This window comes from Palaemon carinicauda, chromosome 2, assembly GCF_036898095.1.
Source record: "Palaemon carinicauda isolate YSFRI2023 chromosome 2, ASM3689809v2, whole genome shotgun sequence".
NCBI lineage: Eukaryota > Metazoa > Arthropoda > Malacostraca > Decapoda > Palaemonidae > Palaemon > Palaemon carinicauda.
This window is the reverse complement of record NC_090726.1, coordinates 63,078,501-63,099,596: the sequence shown is the minus strand read 5'-3', so window position 1 is coordinate 63,099,596 and position 21,096 is coordinate 63,078,501. Positions and strand designations below refer to the sequence as shown.

Here is a 21,096-nt window from a genome sequence, read left to right as displayed (position 1 = left end):
AATTTGGAGATAATTTGTATTTTTCCTAACGATACAAACCTTTAGCTATTTGTACAAACTTACCCGCAGACCCTGTCCCCCTTGAAGTCTACCTCCAAGCAAAGTGAAATGCAGTCAAAAGTGTGAGTGAAGGGGGTAGCTAGCTACTCCCCCCTACCCCCCACTAACTAGCGGGATGGGTAGTTAACCCTCGGTAAGTTTTAATTGCTTGTCCTTTCAACTTTGCCGAAAGTAATACCCCTAATAGATAGCTAAAGGTGTGTATCATTAGGAAAAATACAATTTGTCATATTGGAAGGGACATCCACCCTCTTAATGGGTGATCCACCCCTAATAAATAGCATAGGTTTGTATTCTAGTTACTGAACAAATGACAAATTTGGAAATATGTATTTTTCTTAACGATACAGAACCTTTAGCGATTTATACAAACTTACCCGCCGACCCTGTCCTCCTTGAAGTCCTACCTCCAAGCAAAATAAAGCACAGTCACAAGTGTGTGAGTGAAGGGCATAGCTAGCTACTCCCCCTACCCCTTACTGACTAGTTGGAGGGTTGTTAACCCTTGCTAAAATTAGCTTCCCCAAAAGTAATACCCCTAATAAATTGGTAAAGGTTTGTATCGATAGGAAAAATACAAATTATCTCCGAATTTGTCATTTTTGTTTTATTCACTTTCTTTCCAGATACATTTCAGATAAGAATATGAATTTTTGCATTAGTTGAAGGTTGACTTCTAATATATACCGTACATTATTACTTACACTATTCTATATACATGTCATAGATTTATACACATGTATCCAATAATAGGGCATATTGAGGCTGCTTTTGTTCATCCTCATCAAGCCCCTTGGTTTTTCTTGTATTATCATCCTTTTTCTGAAGCAGCAAGATTGTATGATGTGATTAGTGGGGTTGCTTTATTGACAAAATCCTATTAAGGATGTAAGACTTTCTGTTTATTGATGTCACTATTTTCAACTAATATAACTTTATCTTGGAGCATTGCAGGATAAGGAAAGTAAACAATATTGGTATTAGGTTAAGGTTAATAAATATTTGTACAATATATTTTTTTCAGCTCTCTGAAGACTTTACTGAAAACTTGAAAGAATCCGTCAAGGATTTCCTGAAGGTATTGGAAAGTGATATTCCTTCAACAATTGACTGGAATGATGTGTCAGTGTACACTGGATGTTCTGGTTATACTCTTCTCTTTTTGCACTTAGCTGATGTCCTTGAACAAGATAAATTTCTGAAGGTATGAATGGTTTGTATTTGTTAGTTTTATATGTTAATGTGCTTAAGTTGGCTAAGTTATATTTAGGATGCAATATAAATAGGTCTGTAATAAGTATGATGTTTCATGCTATACAACACAGTAGTGTATTATTTATTTTTATTAAAAAGCTGTAAGAATTAGTGCAAGATTTGCAATAATTTACTTTAAATAGATATTTTTTGAATATATACCAGTACTACTTTAACTCTGTTAATAATTTGTTTTTATGATGGGAAGACAGTTATATGGTACACTTATTACTTCACCACTTCATTTTTCTTCACCAATACCACAAGACTCTTTGACCTCTCTTTAGCTTTACCCTACTGTTGTTGTTCATACTTTTGCAATATCAGTCCAGTTCAGTATGACAGGATTCATCATATCCAGTAAGAAAGCCAAGTAGCTAAGCTTCACCTACAGGCTTCATATCTCAGTGGTTCTAAGACAAAGTGTGGGCTTGATCTAGAATTTATATGTTGAATTGTAGTTCGGGGACCAGTTGATAAACCTCAGATCCTTTCTGCCACACCATAAGCTGAGTGGTAGAGCACCCCTCCCCCCTTTTATGAATTGCTATGCAAAAAGAAAAAGTGGTTGTTACATTGAAAGTCAAGGTGTCATGAGAGAACAAGCCCAGATAGATTACAGTCCTCTCAGACCCTTCTTTAGCTATGGTCTATTAAATTTCTTATTCCTGATCTAGATATTAATCTTTGACACTCGTTCAATTAGTTCATCATGCATGTTGCATAAGAGTTTTCATAATTCTGACAATCCTTTACATTCAGATCTTTCCGGTCTTCCCGGACAATTCCATCCCGTTTGTAATACTAGGCAGGCAGTCAGTTCTAATAGCCAGGCCTTCTCCTTCATAAGGTTCAATACTAAACAGTATTCTAGAAGTTTTATTCCAGCTGTGACCAAGTTGGGGAATGATCTTTCTAATCGGGTAATTGAATCAGTAGAACTTCAAAAGTTCAAAGTTGCAGCAAATGTTTTTGTGTTGATCAGGCTGACATGAGTCTTTTTATAGTTTATATATGACATATCTGTTTTAAATATAAAACTTACCCGCTGGTTATATAAAAGAGCTGAAGTCCCTGACGCCAGGGCAGAAATTCAAATCTCGCGCTATCGAAGATACGCCAGGTGTACCAACCGCACCCTTGCGGTAGAACAGGTGGAACTACACACCAACTCCAGTTCTTCTCTCTGCCGTCATAGCTGACTGACATATAGAAGTTCGCTCTCGTGTTTTTACTCTCTTGGGAAGTTGTTTGGTGATGTACAACGTTCTTTTTTGAGTTTAAGCTATCGTTGATTAATTTTCCTTGCTTCTTATCTTGAAATCTTTTTGTTTGAGATTTTCTTTATTGCTTTTTCCCTTACTTTTTGCTTGTCGGTCTCTCACGTTAGCTTTAAAAATGGCCGACTCCTCCCCTGCTCAGCGTAGGTGTGTTAGTGAGGGTTGTCGTACACGACTTCCTAAAGGATCTATTGATCCTCATTCTATTTGTGTAAAATGTAGGGGTAAATTTTGTTCATTAGATGATAGGTGTAATGAGTGTCTTTCCTTAACTAATGATGATTTTGTTACTTTCGATCGTTATGTTAGGAGATTAGAGAGAGATAGAGTTAGGCGTAGTTCTTCCCGATCTGTGGATAGAACCTTACCTAATTTACCTGTTCCTAATCCTGTTCCTTCCCCTGTGGTGGTAGATCAGGAACCTACTATGAAGGACATGTTTACTGCTATTTTGTCTCTTGGTGAGAAAGTTGAGTCCTTAGCAGCCGATAGAAATACTATCTTTTCCGAGTTAAAGGTATTGAAAAACCGTGAGCCTATCGGAACTGTGGAAAGTGTTTCAGTGTCTGATGTGGTACCGAAGAATCGTGACTCTCTCGGTGTTGTGACAAGTGTTGATAATGTGTTTAGTGTTGCGGAGGGTGCGTCGGCACGAGTGTCTGATGTGGTACCGAAGAATCGTGACTCTCTCGGTGTTGTGACAAGTGTTGATAATGTGTTTAGTGTTGCGGAGGGTGCGTCGGCACGATCTTGTCGTTCACCTAGCCTAAGACCTCTTTCGAGCTCTCGAACCCATGGGAGAAGTAATGTCGAACGGCTTAAGGGAACAAGAAGCATCATCAATCGTGCAGACGTCCCCTCGAACGTTCCTGTTGCCGTAGCTCAGGTCGTTCACCCTCATCGTAGGAAAGGTGAGGTTCATGCGTTATCCCCGTCTTCCGATGAAGGGTCGGGGAGTGAGATCTGGCGGCGAGCGTCGAGACCGCTTAAACGAACCCATGTTGATTCACAGCGTCGGGAATCGCCTGTGCGTCCAGGATGTAGTTCGTGGGGTTCACCGGAACGTTTCCGTTCTCCCAGCGCTTGCACCCCGGCCAAACGTTCAGATCACCGTGTTCGTGTGGATATGATTCCTTCCGATTCGGACCTTGTTACTATTCATGCACCTCCTCTTCCATCGGATTGGCTTTCTTCCCCCGAAAGGCGTGGTGACGTCGGTGCGAATCTTCCTTCTAGGAGTTCTGTTGATCCGAAATGGTCTGCGCTTTTGTCTATGAAGGAACAACTCTCGTCGTTGATGGATTCTTATCAACCAGGTGTTGGCGTTGTGTCTGGGCGTTCGATGTCAGACCAGTTATCGCACAAACGTTCGATGGTATCTGGTCTTGACGAGTTATCACTTAGACGATCTCCCAGTCACAGTGTTCAACGCCAGGTTGATTTTGATGAGTCGCGTCAGAGAGTTTTGGTTGACCAGTTTGTGTATTCTGGTCGCGGGGAAGAACATCGGCGTCGACAAGTGGACGAGACGCGGCAACAATTTGAAGTAGTGGATCGCCCGCGGCAACAACTTTTGGACGCGTCGCGTCAAAACATTGGTTTACAGCGTCGACATCCTGACTACTTTGATCGTTTGCAGCAACAGTCCTCGGACTTTACGCGACCTCGCGGCGATCTTCAACAGTTACCTTCTGATTTCAAGCGTTCTTCTGTTCAACAGCAGTCGGATTCTAAGCGGTCTAGGCAGTTGTTGGTTGAGGATGATCGTCTACATGTACGTGTTTCGCATCAATCTACTTCTATTTCTCCCCATCAAATTGACACAGATGTTGGCCTTGACAGGCAGTCCCATCCAGACGTTGTTCCTTCGGTTCAGGCTGCGGCTGTTGCTGCACTGCCAGAAGACGAACCAGAGGAAAAGTCGGATGAGGATAATCCTATTGAGGAAGTCTCTGAGAATGAGGAGGAGAAGCATTATCAGCATGCTGTGGACCTTCGCAAGTTTATGCTTATTCTGACTGGAATTTTCCCGGATTCTTTTACCCCTGTGGCCCCTCGTTCTCCGCCTTCTGAATTCATCTTAGGTAAAGCTACTAAGGTTCCAGTTTATACCAAGATGGTTCTTTCTCGATCCTCTAAGCGGGCCTTGAAGTTAATGGGTTCTTGGTTGGACTCCAAGAAATCTTTTGGCAAGACGGCCTTTGCCTTTCCTCCCGCTAGGTTAGCCTCTAAATCTAGTGTGTGGTACGAGACTGGTGAAGTGTTGGGCTTGAGTTTTCCTTCTTCTGCACAAGGGGATTTTTCAAGTTTGGTAGATGCTTCTCGTCGTCTTGCCTTAAGGAAGACGAAGATTTGGTGGTCCATTCCTGAGTTCGACCATTTGCTTAAAGGTCTTTTCAGGGCCTTCGAAGTTTTTAATTTTTTGGACTGGGCTTTGGGGGCTTTGAGTAAGAGGGTCTCTGATATGAAGGAAACGGACACTAGTGGTTTGGTTCATTTGATGTCCTGCTTGGACAAAGGTGTGAGGGATGGCTCCAACGAACTTGCTGCCTTGTTTACAGCTGGAATTCTCAAGAAAAGGGCCACGATGTGCTCTTTCCTCTCCGCAGGAGTGTCTCCCTATCAGAAAACGGGCCTTCTTTTCACACCTTTGTCTAATTCCTTATTTCCTCAGGAATTGGTAGGCGAGGTGGCTACTGCTCTCACTCAGAAGGCCACACATGACTTAGTTACTCATTCGACTAGGAAAGTTTTGCCTCCGTCATTCTCCTCTCGTAAACCTAAGGAATCTTCTTCTGGGTTTCGACCTCAGTCCTTTCGTGGGAAGCCCTCTGGAAGAGGCTCTTTTAAACCAGAAGGAAGGAAGCCTAGAGGCAGAGGGGGCAAGTCCGGCCGAGGTAAAGTGTGACTGCTCTCTCCTTCAGACAGCAGTGGGGGCCAGGTTGACTCACTTTTGGGAGGCTTGGGAGAGGAATGGAGCGGACCCCTGGTCCGTCCAGGTGTTAAAGGAAGGCTACAAGATCCCCTTCCTGACCAATCCTCCTTTAGTCACAGATCCAGTGGATCTTTCGCCCAAATACAGAGAGGGTCCCAAGAAGCAAGCCATGCTTCTACAGACGTCTCTTTTATTAGAGAAACAAGCAATAGAGGAAGTGCAGGATGTTACGTCTCCGGGGTTTTACAACCGCCTTTTTCTAGTACCCAAGAGTTCCGGGGGGTGGAGACCGGTTCTGGACGTAAGTGTGCTAAATGGTTACGTCCAGAAATCGACGTTCATTATGGAGACTCAGAAAACAGTTCTGGCAGCTGTGAGGAAGGACGATTGGATGGTCTCTTTAGATCTTCAGGATGCCTATTTCCACCTTCCGATTCATCCCAGCTGCAGACGTTATCTGAGGTTCATGGACGGAAACAAGGTCTTCCAGTTCAGGGCTCTTTGTTTCGGACTCTGCACGGCTCCTCTATTGTTCACCAAGATCATGCTGAACGTGGCAAGCATGCTGCATTCGAGGGGAATCAGGGCCTCTCTGTATCTGGACGATTGGCTGATAAGAGCCTCCTCAGCCGATTGTTGTTTGAAGGACCTCAAGATGACTTTGGATCTCTCCAGAGAACTGGGTCTCCTGGTGAGCTCGGAAAAATCACAACTCATTCCATCCCAGGAGATTCTTTATTTGGGGATGGAGATTCACAGTCGGAGTTTTCGGGCTTTTCCGTCGTCGGTGAGAATCCAAGCAGCCCTCCTAAAAGTCCAAACGTTCCTGAAGAGAGATCTTTGCTCCGTCAGAGATTGGATGAGTCTTCTGGGGACTCTCTCGTCGTTAGAGAAGTTCGTGACCCTGGGGAAGTTGTACTTGCGTCCTCTTCAGTTTCATCTCAACCGCCATTGGAAGAAAGGGGACAGCCTCGACAGGGATTGCATTCCCATCTCGACTTCCATCAAGTCTCATCTTCAATGGTGGAACAACGAGCCCAGACTGAAAGAAGGCTTGTCTTTACTTCAGAGGAACCCAGACCTCGTGTTGTGTTGCGACGCCTCCAATTCGGGGTGGGGAGCCACTCTAGAGAAGCAGGAACTTTCGGGGACTTGGACGGTGGAGCAAACCTCTCTCCACATCAATCAAAAAGAGCTTTTAGCTATTCATCTAGCTCTCATCGGCTTCGAAAAGCAGATCAGGGGCAAGGTGGTCCAAGTCAATTCGGACAGCACGACAGCTCTGGCCTATATTGTGAAACAAGGCGGGACCCACTCTTGGCCTCTGTTCGAGATTGCAAGACTGCTCCTCATCTGGGCGGAGGAAAGGAAGGTGACTCTTTTGACGCGGTTCATCCAGGGGGTCAACAATGTGAGCGCAGACAGACTCAGCAGGAAAGGTCAGGTTCTCTCCACAGAATGGATTCTGCACCCGGACATCTGCAAGAGTCTGTGGCGGTTATGGGGTCGACCTCTCGTGGATCTCTTTGCCACCGCGAAGACCAAACGGCTAGAGTGTTACTGCTCTCCGGTTCCAGACCCCGAAGCTTTACACATAGACGCTTTTCTGATGAACTGGTCACACATGGAGGTTTATGCTTTCCCTCCGTTCAAGATCCTTTACAAAGTGATTCAGAAGTTCATTTCACACGAGGAGACCAGAATGACACTGATAGCTCCGTTCTGGCCGTCAAGGAGCTGGTTTCCAGAGGTACTGGAATGGATGGTGGATGTCCCGAGAAGCCTTCCCATGAGACCCGATCTTCTCAGACAACCTCACTTGGCCCGAAATCATCAAAACCTCCGAGCTCTACGTCTGACTGCCTTCAGACTATCGAAAAACTCGCTAGAGCTAGAGGATTTTCGAAGAAGGCAGCCAAGGCAATTGCAAGGGCAAGAAGGTCTTCAACCATCAAGGTGTATCAGTCCAAGTGGGAGTTGTTCAGGGAATGGTGTAGAACTAACGCGATTTCCTCTTCCAGTACATCGCTTTCCCAAATAGCAGATTTTTTCTTGGACCTTAAAGTTAAGCATAACTTCTCGTCATCGACTATTAAAGGTTACAGGAGTATGTTGGCGACGGTTTTTCGACACAGGAACCTAGACCTTTCTGATAATAAAGATCTACGAGATTTACTTAGGTCTTTTGATACGACCAAGAAGATTCAAACAGCTCCCATCGCCTGGAATTTGGATGTTGTCCTTAAATTTCTCATGAGTGACAGATTTGAGCCTTTACACTCGGCTTCATTTAAGGACTTAACCTTGAAAACCCTTTTTCTAGTTACCCTCGCCACTGCGAAAAGAGTTAGTGAAGTTCACGCTTTAAGCAAGAACATTGGTTTTCGGAATGGGAAAGCCATTTGTTCTTTGCAACTGGGGTTCCTGGCCAAGAACGAAAACCCTTCTCGACCATGGCCCAAATCCTTCGAGATTTCTAACCTTTCTGATTTGGCTGGCGGTGAACTGGAAAGGGTTCTCTGTCCAGTTAGAGCTCTACGGTTTTATGTGGACAGAACTAAGAATCTGAGAGGTAACTCAGACGCTCTGTGGTGTGCAGTCCGGAAACCCTCGATGCCCATGTCTAAGAATGCCTTGTCTTTTTTCGTTAGATTGTTGATTCGAGAAGCTCATGCTCAGTGTGATGAGTCGGATCAGAGGCTCCTCAAAGTCAAGACACATGAAGTCAGAGCGGTAGCGACTTCAGTGGCCTTTAAACAGAACCGTTCTCTGCAAAGTCTGATGGATACAACATTTTGGAGAAGTAAGTCTGTTTTTGCATCCCGTTATTTGAAGAATGTTCAGACTCGCTATGAGGACTTTTTTACGTTGGGTCCTTTTATAGTGGCTAATGCGATAGTAGGTGAATGATCTACCACTACGTTCCCTTTTTTCCTAATGCCCCTTTTCTATCTCTTGGAACTCGTTTGTTATGGTTGTTTGTGGAGATTGGGCGTCAGTCTTCCGCAATCTTTGATTTGGCTAGGTGGTCAATTTGTTCCTTGAGTGCACCCGGAACAAGGGTATTGGTTGAGGTTCTGTCATGTTATAGGTGTTTGTACCGTTTGACAGCTCCTAGAGATTTTCAGCCCGAGTGGATTACTGGATCTCTTAAGGATAGCGGACGAAATGAGGCAGAGTATCATTGCTGTCAGCTTCCTTATCAGGTGAGAACTGCTTAAGTTTATTGTATGTAACCCTTAAGTGAATTTTCTATATGTAGCTGTCTCTGACCCGCCACCAAGGGGTGTCAATCAGCTCTTTTATATAACCAGCGGGTAAGTTTTATATTTAAAAATGATATTTTCATAATAAAATAAATTTTTGAATATACTTACCCGCTGGTTATATAAATTTAACACCCACCCTCCCCTCTAGAGACTACCTATGGTATGGCTATGAGGCATGGAAGAACTGGAGTTGGTGTGTAGTTCCACCTGTTCTACCGCTAGGGTGCGGTTGGTACACCTGGCGTATCTTCGATAGCGCGAGATTTGAATTTCTGCCCTGGCGTCAGGGACTTCAGCTCTTTTATATAACCAGCGGGTAAGTATATTCAAAAATTTATTTTATTATGAAAATATCATTTTTGACGTTGTTACTGTTTTTAGAATGATTTATTGTTAATTTGTTCTCATCATTTATTTATTTCCTTATTTTCTTTCCTCACTGGGTTATTTTTCCCTGTTGGAGCCCTTGGGCCTATAGCATCTTGCTTTTCCAACTAGACTTGTAGCTTGGCTAGTAATAATAATCAATAATAATAATAATAACAATAACTTTGTTCCTACAGGAATACAAACCATTCGCTCTTTATTATGAGGGCAGGTTTTCAGTGCAGCTTGAATCTAACCATAAACATTTACGTGAGGTGTCAACGACCCTCAGCTAGTTGGCTAGGTGTAGACCAATCACCTCGCTCACACACTCACTGAGTGTACTGTATTACGTCACTTTTGTTTTTGGCTCGATAAAGTGAAGATGTGCTGTCTCGCTCTCCCGTTAACCCTAATTAAAATTCTTACCTGTCCGTAAAAGAAACTGCCTTTCTCTCTTGCAGGTGTATCTGGTTTGCTGAGGTTTACAACAATAGGGGTTTCTCCTGGCAGTATGGACCGCCCTTGTGGCAAGATCATGTCCGTTGGGGAGGCGGATCTTCACCGCCTTTGCCCTGCATGTAGATGACATTCCTGTATGCAGGTTTCTCCTTGTGATGAATTCTGGGAGTTTCCATCCTCTCAGTGGGAGCAGTATGGTAAGTGATGGATAAAGAAGTCTAAAAGGGATTCTTCTCCCTTGGGGTCTTCATCGAGGTCAAAGAAGTCTCGACTTCATTCTACGGTGCCTCGTATCCTCCCTGCTGACTTTGCTTGTTCGGCGTCCTCCGGTAGACGATTGAGCAAGAGCAATGTCCATTTAACCGCCAGACAATCTTTGGATTACCCCGTCACTTCCCCTATTTAAGTGGAGACGCTTTGTGTCATTTGTGGCCTTCCTTGGGGGATTTTGGGCTCCCTCACAAAGGAACTGCTTTTGGAGGTGTTGAAGCTTGGGGCACTGCAGGAGTACACAGCTGCCTCTACAGTGGTTGGTCACAAACCCCTCCCCGAACCTCTGTAACGGAGTTCCATCCAGGAGGTCTCATGCCCTAAGCATTGAGACGGCAGAAATGGTCAGACAGGCAGTCAAACCAAAGGACTTCATGATTACGCTGGATCTAAAAGATGCATACTTTCAGATCCCTTTCCATCCTGAGTCAAGTTTCAGGTAATTTTTTGGACTGTCCACAACACCTCAGTTGTTCATGAGAGTGTTCACCCTAGTGTCAACCTGGGCTCCTGCCAACAGCATCTGTTATCTAGACGATTGTTTGATTCTCGCAGACTCGATGGAGACCCTTCTTTTATACTGAAACAAGCTTCTCGCATTTTCTCACCATTTGGGGATTGTAATAAATTTCAAAAAGTCATCTCTCCAACCGGCACAGAAACTAGTATACCTCTGGATGCAAATAGACACCCAAAAAGGCACGACTTTTCTATCCCAAAGTAGATTAGAGAGACTCAAAGAAGCTGCAAGTCCCTTCCTTTTACAAGACTTGCTGCAAACACACCTGTGGCTGTGCCTAATGAACTACATGACCTCCCAGCAGCATCTGGTACCCAATGGCTATCTTCGCATTCTGCTTTTCCAGTGGCAACTGGAGAACATTTGGTCTCAGCTCATGGACCCTCCAGACCTTCGGGCACCGAAAGGGTCAAAGCAGAAGAGCGACTTGACTTGGTGGGTAGATCCTTAACTCCCCAAGGGAGTATATCTTCTCTTTCCTCCCCAGATTTGATGCTCTTCGCAGATGCATCAAAAGAATGATGAGGGGCTCACCTATTGCAGCATATGGCCTCCGGGCTATGATCTAATTCAGATTGGCAGTGCCACATAAATCGTTTGGAAATGAGGGTAGCCTTTCTTTCTCTCAAACACTTCCAACAGCTCCTTTGAGGTTACTCCATGGTGTTGATGCATGACAACACGACTGTATTGACATATCTAAACAAATAAGGAGGTACTTTTTCAGGGCTGCTCTGCCAACTAGCTGTAGAAATGAAGGCAATTCGATCTCTGTTAGCTCGGTTCATTCCGGGCAAAAAGAACATTCTCTCGGACAAATTGAGCAGGAAGATTTCGATAGTTGGGAGTGAATAGTTTTTATATCCTTAGATAGCCAACAAAGTCCTGACTTTGTGGGATTCGCCAATAATAGACTTGTTCGCAACGTCTCTCAACCAGAAACTTCCGGTGTGCTGCCCGCCTCTCACCGATATCATCCATCCTAGGACGAGTAGGGACATAGGCTCGCCCAGGGAGATTGCAATCCATCTCTTCAACCCTCAAGAAATTGAGGTAGTGGCTCCAGACCAACGTCCAGTTTTTGTACCTCCTCCAGAGGAGGAGCCTTCAGCTCCTTCTTCCAAGGCTTTGTCTAGTTTCCCAAAGACCTCACAGGTTCCCCCACCTAAGACTGCGGAGGAACTTCTGTGCGTAGGGAATTAAAGGATACGGAAATGAAACCTAAAAACACCGCAGTACGGGAAGCTAGATTGGCCGAGGCACAGAGGCGGGCCCACACAGTGATTCCGTTGACGACCCTGACCTACCCCAGGCTCTGGATGTGAGCTGGGAGATGGACAACCCCTTAGACTCAGAGGATGAGAATCTTCCATAGGTGGCCAGTCCGAACTATCACGCCGAACAGGAGAGACGTGAGTGGAACATACCTTTTGGCAGGTCCTTGCTTGTATGAGGGCCATCAACAGGCTGTCCACTCCTGGTTCCACCATCCTGGAAGGGAAGGATATGGTTCTCGATGAGATATTCGAGACCCAGAAGCCTTCCAGGTCCAGTGCAGCTCTGCCCTGGTCCAAAGGTCTGACAGCCATCAAAAGGAAAGCTATCACCCTGATAGCTGGAACTTCTAGTTCCTTAAGGGCATGTTCCTCCTCTCGGTCCCTTCCACTTCTTTTCGTATTACAAAGGAAGTATTATGAGATCGAAGGGGAACCACATTCCACCTTGACCCTCGACCCTTCGGTAGAGTCCCTAACGAAGGGTGTTCCAACTCAAACCCTCTCCTCTCTGAAGGCCTCCCTCTCAGCAGTTGAGCTCCTGAACATAGAGAGAGGCGTGAAGTATGCCATGCAGGCTGCTTTGTGGCTCGATCTGTGGTTGGGATCCCTAGGCTTCATGGTTCACTTCCACGATCTTTTGAAGTAGTCGGCAAGGAAGGCTTTGGAGTCCTTCCTGTTGTCAGGTTCCCGGACTCCTGAGTTCCTATCGCACCACGTTGTCAACCTGTGGGTGAACGCCATCTTAAAGAGAATGGACACCATCATAGGTCATTTCCACAAACAGGTGCTGAAAGTGGAGGTCTCTTGGTTGAGGAATTCCACCCTTGAGGGTTCATCTCTCTTTGTCCTGGAAGAGATAGAGAGGGCTGCTGAATGTACATACAATACGTGTTCCTCAAAGCAAAATAGTCAGACCTTGTTAATCGCGGTTTCTTACTTCGCGGCCAAGGAGGAAAAAAAAAATTTCTTTGTGGTTATTGTTTACCCAATATTAAGAATTTGATTTTGAGAAAGAGAGATATCAACTGTTGAAAAATAATCAAATGCAATGTTTTTGTGTTATTTAAAAGAAACAATTAATATCAAGATATTTAAGGTTTTAGTTTATAAAATAAGCTGTATTTCTATTCAAGAAAATATAGATATACAGTAAAATACTGCGCAAGAGACAACACATAAGAAATTGTGTCATGCTAGCGGCATAGGCTACAGTCGTCTGAACGAAAACACAGAACATTTACAGTAAGTACAGTTAAGTTGTTCTGTAGTAATATTACTGTACATATATTACAGTATCAGTGAGTATGAATTTACAATACAGTATTACTAGATAGGAAGAACTTATGCTATACAGAACAGTAAGGGGACAATGACGACTCCGTAAACTTTACCTTAGCACAATACTGTACTGTAAACTTACTGTGTCCAGTATGTAGTGTACAATGTACATATGATTATAAACTGTTGTAGAAACCAAATTAAAACTTTTAGTTAGTATTTACTGTGTTAATCATCAGCTCGGGCACCCGCTTGTGGTAAGGGGCAGTGACTTTTTAGGTTAGGAGCTAGCCCACCCTAGTGTAACATTTATTCGCGAATTTTCGCTTATCGCGACTGTGTGTGTAACCTAACTATTGCGATAACCAAGGTCTGACTTAATCCTGAACTGCCATGGTCACATTAGATGGAGAATACTATTCAGAAACTTAGTGCAAGTTTACAATCAGATTCTCTACAAGCTGCTCACTCCTCTGATTCATTCAGTTTTTTGAAAACCAAAAGAGACCATCGTTCCCCTCTTCCCTTAGACCCTGAGGTAGCAACCCTAACTGCGGGGATGTTAGCAAAATGGCTCGCGAAACAACTCTGTTTTCTCGGCGTCAGAGGCCATGAACGTGGAGGCAGCAACAATGTCAGCTTTGCAAGCTTCTTCTTGGTTAGACCACTGGTCCAGTGCACTCATATTTTGCAGTATCTCAGAATCTTGCAGATCCTAAGATACGAAAGCAATACGAGGAGCTCGTCTTTTCAGGTGCAAAGGCGGTGGAGCTTTTGGTACACCAGTCTGCTTACAAGTGGAGCAACTGAGTACTAAAACAACGGACACAATGATCAACAAGTTCGTCAGACTTAGGGCCTCAAAAGACTTTGTCTTTATGTCCCACAGACACAGAGCCTCCCTCTTTCCCTGGGATGAAGTGGATGCAGTACAGTAGTAGCAAAGTGGGAGAAGGTGAGTAAAACTTCCCTCTTCAGGAGAGTTGTCACCTTTAGACAGCCTCCAAAAACCAAAAATGCTTGGTAAATGTAAGAAGTTAAGAAGTTCTCTTATAAGAGAGAGACAGACACAACAACCATCTTTCATATAAGAGATTGATTGACCAGAACCAACCCTTTCGCCAAAAGCACAATGGCTTACAAAGATGTGGTAGACGACGATCTCAGCAACTCAAGTGTTCACACTGGTTTCAATCTTGACTCATTTGATGGGGATAAGTCTTCTCTGATACCTTGATGATTGGCTGTTACTGTCAGAGTCAGAGATTCTATGCCACAGGGACCTCCTTCTTGAGCTTTGTCAGAATCTAGGGATCCGGATAAATCTTGAGAAGTCCGTTCTCATCCCACATCAGAACCTTGACTACTTGAGAATGAGTATAGACACTGTCCAAGATAACGTGTTCCCATCACAGGGCAATCTATAAAGGTTGAAAAAAGGTTGCAACACCCTTCTTCTTGACACAAGAATCCATCACAGCAAAGAACTGGTAGAGACTGCTCGGGCATCTGTCTTCCCTGGAACGTTTAGTCCCACATGGGAGGTTGCACCATTCTATGCAGTAGACTCTGAAATCCAGATGGAGATGGAGGTCCAACCCTCCAGATGTATTGGTCGAGGTGACACAGGGAGTTTGAGAGGACTAAGAGAACCTGTTCTTGTAGCTGCAGGAGAATCTGTCAGAAGGCTCCCCCTTACAGGTTTTTCCCCCAAAGCATATCCTTTTCTCAGATGCATCCAGAGAAGGTTGGGGAGCATACATTCTAACTCAATCCACTTCAGAGGAAGTTGACAAGAGATCTCTTATAAATATCTTAGAACTGAAGACAGTCTACCTGCCTCTGATCCATTTCCAAGACACAGAAAGAGGTCACTTAGTGGTGCTGATGAGCAACAACACTATGATAGTGGCTAATGTCAGCAAGCAGGAGGGTCAGTTTTGGGAACCCTCTGCCAGTTGGCAGTGAACATGCACTCATGGTCAGAGGACAACACAGTAATCCTGTGTGCATGTTTCATTTCAGGGAAAACAGAACGTGATCGCAGACAATATGAGTTGTCATATTCAGATTATGGGCTCCGAATAGTCCGTGGATCGTCTATTGGCGAGGGAATTCCTGACTTTGTGGGGTTCCCAGATAATAGACATGTTTGCCACTTACATTAACAACAAACTGACTTTATTGCTCACCAGTGCCAGGACAAGCAGCTGCACTGGAGGACCCATTCTAACAGCTGTGTGATGGCTGCTACATCGATGCCTTCCCACCATTTTGTCTCTTGAGAAAGGTGATCAGTGGAGCCATCATCCCAGCCAATCACCAAATGACTGGTAGCACCGAAATGGCCACTTACAGAGTAGTACTCAGACCTTCTAAGTCTTCTGAAAGAAGTTCTAAGAGAGCTCCCAACTTGGTACAACCTCCTGTGTGTGTGCCACACGTGAAGAGATACTAGAGTGCAGTGAACTGGCTGTCTCTTCCCGGTTAGAGGTTATCCAGCATCTCTTCAGAGATAGAAACTTTGCAGACAACTGCAAAGCAATTTTCTGGATACCTCCAAAAGTCTTTGTGGCAAAAGACACAAAATCGATCGATCATTGACTTTATGTCTGACTCCTTTTTCTCATTGCTAAAGGAGATGACTAATAATCCTAACAACTTGCTTCTGTGTCCTTTAGGGGCAGTGAAGCTCTACTTAGAGTGAAAAAGATCATGTAGACCCAATATACAGAATCTCTTCATTAGCACAGGGAGGACAAAAAAGAAAATTTCCAGAAACACCATCTCCTGGGTTTGTGAAGTGATCAGTAGAACCTACAGGGAGAAAATAGGTAAACCAACGACCATAGCTCCTCCTAGAGCTCATGAAGTTATGGGGATGGGAAACGCTTGAGCTATCAGAAAGAACCATTCGATAAAAAACATTCAGATGCCTAAGTTTTTAAGGTAGATGGCTGGAAGAGACAGACCACCTTCACGGCACACTATCTTTAGGATTACTCCCACAGGTCCATGGATACAGTCTCCATAGGACTTGTGGTAGCTGCCCAGCAACTGGTGTAGCGAGTTCTATCCTATCGGGACAAAGAAGCATTGTGTCTAAGATGACATTTATATCATAATTTTAAGATTTAAGGGTGAGGATGTCTCACCTTCTCTCTGACCTTCCCTCTCTTGGGATCTGCCAGTGTGATGTTATGGACCTGGAACAAACTCTGATGCTGGCCAGCATGCTAATAACAGGTAGTTATTTTGTTAAAGTAGTAGTAAAAGTGTAGAATCTCCGCACTCTGTACAAAGGGGAGTGGGAGTTGAGGCAAACCCTATACTAATGTTAGCCCTTAAAGGGAACATTGTTCCCATTGAAGATAGGTTCTTTTATGAAAAATATCTGGGCCGTGATGAAGTAGGTCATTTAACCCTGTGCCCTAGGATGCAAGGATCCTAAGGATGACTCCTCCACTAAAGGACAAAGTTTTGTTTTTGTGTAGGAACATTACAAATTTTAAAAGTAATTTGCAATTTGCTTAGCAATAAAAACATAAATCCTATAGGTTTCCTTTCCTACCACATCCTACAAGCAATTCCCAGTAGAATTGAAATGAAAGCTCTTAGTGCTGTCAGACCTGTACCACTAGTGGATACTGGGTGGTGGTGGCCAGAACCTCGATAATTCTTCATTGGCTATTTCCAGCTTTCACCAGAATCTTACCCCTTATTAAAGAACTTGTGTATGTCTGACAAGTAAGGCACTTTATATATATCATGATTGACTAATATTTTACTGAAACTTGGATCTTGCTCCCACAGAAAGCACAGCCAATGGCAGAGGAATGCGCTAGTAAAACTAAAGGAAAGAGGCATACATTTTTATGTGGTGATGCAGGACCATTAGCAGTAGCAGCAGCTGTGTACTCTAAGCTCAATATGAAGAGTGAGGCAACTACGTGTATTGAACGGTAAGAATGCTTGATGTACTTTGGCAATTAAAAGTGTCTTATTTTGCATGTCCTTAATACCTTGAAATAACTAGCGCATTAAGTTTATACATCATTTCATGGTGTCAGAAGAGAGGTGAGACTACTGTACAGATAGCATTGATGGTTTTCAAAGCAATATGCACTTCAATAATAAAAAATCAGGTCCCTGTTGTGTATGTAGCATTAAGAGTTTTATCTTTAAAATGATCATGAGCAGATGATAGCGATAATATTAATTATGGTAACTGATATAAAGAATTCTTGCAATATTTTTCTTTTGTCTGACCTATACTTTTAGGAATAGGTAATGTGATGCAAGTAAGTACTGAACAGTACATGTAATTTGGTAACATTTTTGTTATCTGCTTGTATTTTGTTGTTACTGTTGTTATAGTTTCAACCATATCCTACCTATGTGTTGGAGGCTATTGACTTGATCTGATCTATTTTTTTTTCCTAAGTAATTAAGAGCAGAGTGATGGGTAGTTATGACCCGTGCAGACGGATAATGAGACGTCGGCATATGGGTTTTCTTCATTTATTATAAAAAGGTTCGTTCGTAAGTACACATTACACAACTGTCCTCTCAGGTGAGGGTTTTGTCAAATCGAGTGCTTACCGGCAACTAACTACTGCCTTCGTTATCAAAATGCAGCTATTGCAAAACATGCATACACAGGTTTTTGTGGAATACTCATGAATATTGAGTTCATTTACCTTCTATACAAGACATCTACATACACAAATTAGGACATTTACCCCCCCCCCCAGCTCTTCACTCTGGGAGGAGGTGCGCACTCGCCCTCACTAGTCAATTATATATGGAGGACATTCCAACCCGGAATAGGCATGGCATGTACCAAATAGAAATGCAACATAAAATATATATATATATATAAATCACCCAAAAAAAACAACACATCTTCCATAAAAAAAATAGAAAATGAAATATTGCATGTAAAAATGTACACAAAAGAATATAAATAATTCCACTCATTTCTTCTTAAGACTTCTGCAACCAAAACACAGAATACCCAAAGTAAAAAAAAAAAAAACCATAACATCAGGTCTATATAACCTCATCAATAACCTCCCTCTGGTTGCGGGCTATATGGGCTTCTTGGCCGGGACAGGGGTAGGAATAGAAATTCCTTTATTCCTCGATTTTACTTGTCCGGGTTTACGGCACAATTTCTCAACACATCTCACTACCACCGTTTCACCATTTATTCTCTTATAACATAAAGTATTAGGTATTCACATCTACACATTCTCTAACACTGCCCATCCTCAAGGCTGAACTTTAATCCCGCAGCCACTTGCCATTCGGGAACCGCCCCGGCCGCAGCAACCAGGAATCGTTTAAATACATGAATAATACAGCATCCACCTGCTGGATCTCACTTGACCTATTTAACCTCTGATTGATTTTAGGTTCACTCAACAATGTTATACGTATTTCCACACACAGCAAAATTACCACAACATTTTACGTATAAATTTAGCATCAACTTAAAACATTGTTATCATCACGATTATTTAAAACACGTCGAAAGAAGAAATGAGGTCTGTTCAAACAACAACAACAGCTAAGAAATAAAAATTTCTACTCATCAACTCGAGGGAAGTCACGTATGCAGGGGTAAGGAGGAACACTTTTGAAAACTACCTCTTCAGGTACCACATATATGTGTGCCTGATGATGTTCAGACAATGCGCCATTAACAATACTTTGTATCACAACTGTGTTAGACTTAACCATTTTTACTCAGTACGGACCTAAATACGCATGCTCTAGTTTGTGTTTCCTAGGTTGTAATCGTTTCAAATACACACGATTGCCCACAAATACTTTTACCGGTGCGGTTTTGAACCGACCATCATACTTTGAGCTGTGATTTTCATTAGCTCTTTTCAAAAACCTTTCAGTGGTGTTCATTACTCTCCTCAATAAATTTAATAAATATACACGGTATTGCTCAGTTGAATAATTTGGCAATTGTTGCGAATTAATGAGAACCGTATATGGTAACACAGGATCCTGTCCATACACTAAAAAGAAAGGTGTGTCCCTGAGCGAAGCATTATATGCAATGTTCAAAGCTAGCTCAGCTGAAGGAAGCATGGCGTGCCAATGAAGGGTGTCATCAGCCACTAAGTAACGCAAAATTCGCACTACTTCCCTATTATGCGACTACTAAGCCATTTGCTGAAGGCCTATATGCGGTCACTGAAAAGTGTTCAATTTTTCATCAAGTCCGTGACCGATTTCACCACCTTACTTATAAACTCAAGACCATTATCACTTATCAAAATTTTCAGGCAACCAAACTTAGTAATGAAAGAGCACAGCGCTGGGCTAATGAATCTGCAGATTTATCCAACATTGCGTAAGTATGAGTGTACCGAGTAAATGCATCCACAAATACGCATATATACTTATGTTGTGTTAACCCAGTAGGAAATGGTCCTACTACATCCATATGCACTCTATAAAATTTAATGGGAACAATCGGCCACTTTCTGGCTTCCAGTACAGTGTTTTTATGTTCTTTGAAACAGTTACAAGCATGACAACCTTTTGTATAATTCTCTATAGACTTTTTCATTTCTAACCAAAAGAAGGATTCACATGCTCTCTTTAATGTTCTATCAATCCCTAAATACCCTGCATATGGACTTGCATGTACAATGTGGATGGCTCATTTAATTAAAGAGGGAGGAAGAACTACCCATGCACAAAATTCCCCTCCCCTCTTCTCGTATGCACAATATAAGACATCATTTTCAACAACAAAATTTTCACGAGGCACATTCAGAAATGACGGATAACTCTCCGATTCCCCTTAAATCACTGCTCTCACTCTTTCCATCCATTCCTCTTTTTTCTGTCCCTCTTGGACTTCTTTTTTGTCCCAACCTCCCAAGTCAATCAAACCTGCAACATGAGGGCATTAATTCTGGACACCCCTGGTCATGTCCTCGATCATCCACATATATTCATCTCTTTCTCTCTCTCTCCCGAGTAGACTCTCTCTCTCCCGAGTCAACTCTCTCTCTCTCTCTCCCGAGTCGACTCTCTCTCTCTCTCTCCCGAGTCGACTCTCTCTCTCTCTCTCTCCCGAGTCGACTCTCTCTCTCTCTCTCACTCCCGTCTACTGCATGTGCATCGCGAGAACTCATCCCGTTCTCTATTTTCTCTATTGTGATGGGGGTCCTCACTATTTTGGTTACATTCTCCGTTCCTCTTTTGTGCCCTGGTTGTTACTCCTATTACTGTACTTCTAGAGAGAGAATCAGCTACCTTGTTAGCCTTACCTTCTATGTGGTGAAAGCCCTTTATATTAAATTCTAACAATCTCTCAATCCATCTCGCTTGACGAGAGGTCAAATAATTTTTATAATACAAATCACATAAGGGGCGATGATTGCTTTGCAACTCAATCAACTGACCTAATAAAAAGAACCGATGCCTCTCTAGAACTCAAAGAATAGCCAAAACCTCTCGATCGAATGTACTATAATTCTTTTCTGCCCATTTTAATGCCCGGGAAGCAAAACAAATGGGTCTTTCTCTGCCTTTATCATTTTGTTGAGAAACTACGCCACCAATAGCTGTTGTCACTAAAAACGCGCGATCAAATCTAGGATATGCAAGTAATTCATTGCTAGTTAAGGCAGCTTTCAAATGGTTAAAGGCCCTTTCTTCTTCCTCTCCCCAATTTATTACTTTTTGTTTCCTTAACGCATCTAAGGGTCTCGCTATCTCTCCAAAACCTCTTATGAATTTACAGTAATACCCAGCGAACCCAAGGAACCCAGCTACTTCCTTAGAGTTACGTGGCCTGGGGAAATCTGTAATAGCCGCTACTTTACTGGGGCAGGGTTGGATACCTTCTGGGGTTATTATGTGACCTAAAAATTTGACCTATTAACAGAAAAATTTGCACTTTGACAAATTTATTTTCATACCATTACGTCGCAATGCTTCTAAAACTTCACGAATATTAATATTATGTTCTTCGGACGTTTTCCCTGTAATTATGATATCATCTAAATAAACAAGAACATTATGGCCAGTTAAGGGCAACAAAACCGCCATCATTACTCTAGAAAAATGACTTGGAGCATTTTTTACACCG

General features: G+C 43.0%; 1 protein-coding gene across 5 annotated transcripts in view; it reads left to right on the top strand.

The window, feature by feature from the left end:
• LOC137625581 (lanC-like protein 2) overlaps positions 1 to 21,096 on the top strand; it is a 190,649-nt gene that overhangs the window by 27,378 nt on the left and 142,175 nt on the right. For all 5 annotated transcript variants that reach the window (XM_068356511.1, XM_068356506.1, XM_068356495.1 and 2 more), the window contains exons 3-4: positions 1,085 to 1,264; positions 16,785 to 16,933. In XM_068356511.1, the coding sequence (XP_068212612.1) occupies positions 1,085 to 1,264; positions 16,785 to 16,933 (329 nt within the window). The remainder of the gene's footprint in view (positions 1 to 1,084; positions 1,265 to 16,784; positions 16,934 to 21,096) is intronic.